The following is a 6,195-nucleotide window of genomic DNA, read 5'->3' on the forward strand; positions in this document are numbered from 1 at the left end:
TACGAAAACAGCACAGAAACAAACAAAAATTATGCAACTCCAATCAATCAGAACCTCATCGCCTTAATCTCGTGTTAAGAGTGGGCTTTGACATCTCCATGAGATCAGAGTCCCTTTTGGCCTGATGGAGCCCTAACTTTCAGAAACAGAGGTATGGCTCAATGATTGAGAGACTTTTGTGACACAGTTGAAGGTGTGAAACAGCTTGTGATCCTAAGTTAGTTTATCATGTTGAAGTAGGCAGAGGTTACAGTTTATCCCTGTGGAAGCATGGCACCTCCACAAACTGAGCTATTCAGTGCTGAAAGGTGTGAAGTAGAAGCAACAAGAACAGAAGACGCTGTGGAGCACAGTTAAACTAATGGATCTTGAATGCCAAATGACTCTGTGCACTGGTGTGGTCCATGTTACATCCCCACCGCCACCCAAATTGGCTCCATTTCCCTTCCCTAAAGGTCATTCGAGGATTTGGAGGACTACCAAACATGCCTTGCCCACATGCCCTGCTCTTCTTCTTCTTCTTCTTCTTCTTCTTGCTTCTGCCACTATTTCATCTTTAGTTTTAGCAAAAGAACAAGAGATGAATAGATTGGATGACCCTGTGAACCAGTATACATAATTTAATTACCAAAGAAAAGTCTCTTAAAAAGTATCAAATCAAAGAGTATGAGATTTTACCTTGTTGTTTCTTCGTTTCTCCCTTTGACATTTCCAAGAGCTATAGATTCTTCAATCGCTTAGTAGCATCAACACGTCAAACCTTTGAGTCTGGACCACGTCACCTTACTCACCTTTTGCTATAAGACTTCCTCCACCTCTCCCTGCTTTGAAGCACAACTACTCCTCTTCGATCGGTAAAAGTACTTCAAGCACAAAGAGGAGAGGAATTTAATTCCTTTGGTTTCAGTATGGATAAGCCAGTTTTTGCAAGGCATGGCAGTGTGTTAAGGCTGCCCCCTGGGTTTAGGTTCGACCCGACTGATGAAGAACTCGTGGTTCAATACCTGAAAAGGAAGATAAACTCCTGTCCCTTGCCTGCCTCAATCATCCCTGAGATCATCAATCTCAGGAACTATGATCCCTGGGACCTTCCTGGTTAGCTACCTCCTCTTCTAGAAATTCTAACAAAAAAGAGTTTTTTTTTTTCTTTTTGTTTTGTTTCTCTTTTCATGGATTTAATTCTCAGATTAATGCCATAGGAGGATGCAAGGAGGTGAAGTACTTTTTCAGTCTCACAGATGTTAAATATTCATGCCATGGCCGATCGAGCCGCGCTGCGGGATTGGGTTACTGGAAATCAGAGGGGAAGGAGAAGCAGGTGATGGCTTCTCAGCGCAACCAGGCGGTGGGGATGAAGAAGGTTTTGGTGTTCTACCACAGAAAGCCGCAGACTAGAACTGACTGGATCATGCACGAGTACCATCTTGTTCCTCAAAGGAATCACTCCGCTCATGTGAGCTTTTAGTTCCCTGTAAATTAAATCTTACTATTTCTTCTGAACAAGTTGCTCAGGAAGAAATAATTCTGATGATCAAATTGCAGAATTGTGTGGTTCCGAAAGGCGATTGGGTGCTCTGTCGGATTTTCAGAAGGAAAAGAACAACTAAGATGGAGAACGGTGATGAACATGGTGGAATCATAAATGAGGATACTAATTTGAAGGATTTGGTGAGAAACAGAAACCTAAGACCATCTTTATCCTCCTCCTCCATGGATTCTAGCTGTGTGACTGAGTTCTCTGATGGAAGTAGTGATGGAGAGGAAGCTAACTCAGTAAGAACATGAAGTTAAAATCCATGACAAAGAAGCATGGAGATCTACTGTATCATTCATTACTTGAAATAAAATTTAATTTTCAATGTTAAATCCTTAATTCCATCAAAAGGCAAGTGTTTTTCTCATGCATATATTAATTGCTGACAACCTAATTAATCAAGAATATTTTCCACAAGATTATGGTTTGATCATACAGAAGTAAAGATGAGAAGATAATGTTGATCTCCAAAGCTCTCATTCTGAAGCTTTTACTCCAAAGTCACTTGTGTTTATATTAGTCAATGAGCATGACGTCTCGAGGAACTTGACAAGAAAGAATAAGGACAGTCGTCGCCTGTTTCAATGGAAGTGACCCAGTTGTTTCGACATGTACAACTGATGAAGCTTCCACCCTGATGACTCTACTGCAGAAACTGATTAGTTCACGCAAGAAAATTAAGGCTTTCATGTAAAAGAAACTGAAAAGAACCTGCAGAGCTGCAAATTGTGCTTTTGAATAGAGCCGACCAAATTAAGTTTCTTGTGAGTCTGGCTTTGGAATCACCATCGATGGTAAGGAATATAATTGTCTCCCGACAGCAACCTGTGAGTGCAGTAATGGATTATTGACTTGGAATTTTCACAAGTCTACTGGCAAAGTAGAAGACGTGATCGCTTGGAGTTTGGCTAAGCATCATCAGTTTGAAGAGGGAAAGCAGAAGAAGAAGAAACCACTACAAAGCTAGAGAAGAGAAATAAATGAAAGAACGGTGATGGGACAGTGAAAGAGATTTTTTTTTTCATTTAAGCATAAATTGATCTTGTTTTACTTTCTATTTGATTCATCGAGTGGACAAGAGCAATTTACGACTGGAAAATTCCAGCCAAGTTGTAGGAAATTTACATATCCAAAGGGCATATAGTTCAATAATATAAAGGGAAAAGACAAAATAGCATTTCTTTTTTTCTTTTTAATACCAAACCTATGTTATTTTTTTAAAAAAATGTTTCATAAAAAAAAAACTCAAATCAATTAGATTTATGTAGTTGTAGCATGATGATTATGCTCAGTTGAGGTTCTTCATATACTGTCCTTAAATTAAAGATAGATAAATCATGAGATCAATTTATAATGGATAATGATTTAGAAGTGAGAAGATTTTTTCTCTCAAGATATGCACCTATTGAAAATTAATCTCTATCCCATTATAATAAATATATCATCCTTTAATTAATTTGGTATGTATTCCATAAGGACCCATTAGCTTTCTTATTTATTAATAGGATTTTGATTCACACGACTAAATGTAGCAAGTGCTTGTCAAAAAATCTTTTGTAACTAATGGTGTAGGATATTTTGGTTTATTATTAGGAATCTTAAGTTTTTATTGGATAACTGATAGTTTTGAATTTCGGGGTTTATTCAAAATAACTAATAACTTGATACATAATAATAGGAGCAGTTCTTCGTTTGCTACTTTGTGTGCCTTTTTATTATTTCTTGGTGTAGTTGCTAAATTTGCTCAATTCCCCCTTCATGTATGATTACATGATGCAATGGAAGGACCTACTCCTATCTCGGACTCTTATACATGTTGCTACCATGTATATATTATTGAATAAGTGAATGGAGAAGAAATAGAAGAGGAAAGAGGCTCCATAGTGAATGAGAATTTAATCCCACATTAAAAGTTTCAAGGTAATTTTGTTGGTTTATATTGATTCACATACATTGAGGTTGTGAACAAATGCATGGGGAGAGACTCTCTTTCATGCGTGGGTGCGCGAGGGGGGGGTGTGGGGTGACCTGCGCGCCCCAAGTGGAATAATCAACATTTTACCACGTACATCTTTTGTTGCTCGGCTAATAATGATCATTAACTCTGGTCATTGATCCGAGCTCCTATTGATGAGGAGGGGACACACAACACAGCAAAAGCTCTCCATTTTTTCCCCCTCCTCCTGATAGCAATCGGGTGCCGCTCAGTTCGTCGTGACCACCAGTGCTTGGTCAGATTCACGGTCGCCCGTTGTATCCTGTGAAACAGACGACCCTTGTAAGCCTCGAAGCACAGCCGGAGGTGGGCGAATCTGTTTAAAGGAAACTGCGACTCTCGCAGGCCTTGGTTAGTTTTCCCGGTCGGTTTCTTCGTCCGCACGGTCAGCCAATCTGCTCGCCTGATTTGTCTTTTGCCAGATCAAGGATTGCTCTGGTCTGTTGCTCTGCAGACCTGCTCTGCCACTCTGCAGACTTGGTCTTCTGCTCTGCAGACCTGCTCTTCCGCTCTGCAGACCTGGTCTTCCGCTCTGTAGACCTGGTCTTCCGCTCTGCAGACCTGGTCTTCCGCTCTGCTCACTTGGTCTTCCGCTCTGCTCACCTGGTCTTCTGCTCTACAGACTTGGTCTTCCGCTCTGCAGACCTGGTCTTCCACTCTGCAGACCTGGTCTTCTGCTCTGCAGACCTGGTCTTCCGTTCTGCTCACTTGGTCTTCCGCTCTGCAGACCTGCTCTTCAGCTCTGCAGACCTGATCTTCTGCTCTGCAGACTTGGTCTTCCGCTCTACAGACTTGGTCTTTCGCTCTGCAGACCTGGTCTTCAGCTCTGCATATTACAGAAACCAGCCCCTGCTGGCAGTCTGAGATTATCCGCTCAGGTCATTTCAACTGTAAGTTGAATTTAATTCAGTGTAGCTTAAATTCAACTAATACTCGTAAATCTCCGGCAATAGATTATTTGTGTCCAACAATCTTGAAACAGATTCGACTCTGTTGAGATGGCCATGGAACAAAACGTTGAGGTGCAACAGACTCAACATGTGCAGACCCCCTCTGCCCCGATTGGAACTGTGCCAATCAACCACGGGGAAAAGCCAGAGAAGTTCAGTGGACTGAACTTCAAGAGGTGGCAGCAGAAAATGCTCTTCTACTTGACCACGCTCAATCTGGCTCGATTCTTGACCGAGGACCCTCCCAAGCGAGCTGAGGATGCTTATGTGCAGACCATTAGTACAGTGGAAGCATGGACTCATTCTGAGTTCCTTTGCTGAAATTACATCCTCAACTGCCTTGCCGACTCGTTGTACGCTGTGGATAGCATGAAGAGAACGACTAAGGAGCTGTGGGAGTCCCTGGACAAGAAATACAAGACGGAGGATGCAGGGGCAAAGAAGTTCATCGTGGGCCGATTCCTGGACTACAAGATGGTTGACTCCAAGACGGTGATCAGCCAAGTCCAGGAGCTTCAGGTGATCTTGCACGAGATTCACTCAGAAGGGATGGTTCTGAATGAAACCTTCCAGGTGGCTGCTATCATTGAGAAGCTACCTCCCGGCTGGAAGGACTTCAAGAACTATCTAAAGCACAAGTGGAAGGAGATAAATGTGGAGGAACTCATTGTTTGACTTCGCATCGAAGAAGACAACAAGAGTTCAGAGAGGAAACTGTTCTCTCAGGCTACTGTGAAAGCCAATGTGGTCGAGTACGGTCAAAGCTCGAAATGGAAGAACCCCAAGTTTTCCAAGATGGGACCCAGAGGAGTCATCAGCATGAAGAAGTTCTCTGGGAAGTGCTTCAACTGTGACAAAGTGGGTCACAAATCTTTGGAGTGAAAAAATCTGAAGAAGAAGCAAGAGGCCAACCTAAACAAGGGACCAGAAATGGAGGACCTCTGCGTCGTGGTCTCTGAGTTGAACCTGATCGGTTCAAATCCGTGGCAATGGTGGATCAATACTGGAGCCACTAGACATATGTGCTGCAACAAGGAGCTGCTCCACAACTTCAAAGAAGTCACTGGAGACAAACTGTTCATGGGGAACTCAGCAACCTCGGACATCATGGGCTAAGGAAAGGTGGTGCTGAAGATGATCTCGGGCAAGGATCTCATTCTGAACAATGTGTTGTATGTTCTGGAGATTCAAAAGAATCTAGTGTCCGGATCACTGTTAAGCAAGCATGGCTTTCACATTATCTTTGAGTCGGACAGAGTTGTATTGTCCAAGAATGGAGTGTTTGTAGGAAGGGGCTATGTATCTGATGGGTTGTTTAAGCTCAATGTAATGGCGATTAGGCCTAAGATAAATAAAACTGAAAGCTCTTCCACTTATATGCTTGAGTCTTCGTGTTTGTGGCATGCTAGACTAGGACATGTTAACTACGATGTATTGCATAGATTAATTAAAATGTAAAGCATACCTACATTCCACCTTGACCCAAAATATAAGTGTGAGATTTGTGTTGAAGCGAAAATGACAAGGTCATCCTTTCAACATATTGAAAGAAGTAACGAACCACTTGACCTAATCCACACTGATGTGTGCGACCTAAAAGGTACACCAACACGTGGTGGTAATAAATACTTCATCACTTTTGTAGATGATAACACAAAATATTGCTATGTGTATCTTCTCAAAAGTAAGGATGAAGCTATAGAGAAATTTACTCT

At 42.0% G+C, this 6,195-nt stretch overlaps 1 protein-coding gene across 1 annotated transcript; it reads left to right on the forward strand.

The window, feature by feature from the left end:
• The first annotated feature begins 759 nt into the window (after positions 1-759).
• LOC121984497 (NAC domain-containing protein 83-like) lies at positions 760-1,866 on the forward strand. The gene is made up of 3 exons (XM_042537435.1): positions 760-1,095; positions 1,200-1,453; positions 1,543-1,866. Exons 1-3 carry the CDS (start codon positions 909-911, stop codon positions 1,783-1,785), a joined length of 684 nt encoding a protein of 227 aa, XP_042393369.1. The 5' UTR covers positions 760-908; the 3' UTR covers positions 1,786-1,866.
• The last annotated feature ends 4,329 nt before the right edge of the window (positions 1,867-6,195 follow it).

This window comes from Zingiber officinale, chromosome 5B (assembly GCF_018446385.1).
Source record: "Zingiber officinale cultivar Zhangliang chromosome 5B, Zo_v1.1, whole genome shotgun sequence".
NCBI classification, from domain to species: Eukaryota; Viridiplantae; Streptophyta; class Magnoliopsida; order Zingiberales; family Zingiberaceae; genus Zingiber; species Zingiber officinale.

What these genes read in the sequence shown, in the direction of transcription:
- LOC121984497 (XM_042537435.1), top strand. Translation starts at nt 909, where the DNA reads ATGGATAAGCCAGTTTTTGCAAGGCATGGCAGTGTGTTAAGGCTGCCC. An exon ending in TGATCCCTGGGACCTTCCTG is followed by an intron (nt 1,096 to 1,199) that starts GTTAGCTACCTC and finishes TTAATGCCATAG; the next exon opens with GAGGATGCAAGGAGGTGAAG. An exon ending in AAAGGAATCACTCCGCTCAT is followed by an intron (nt 1,454 to 1,542) that starts GTGAGCTTTTAG and finishes ATCAAATTGCAG; the next exon opens with AATTGTGTGGTTCCGAAAGG.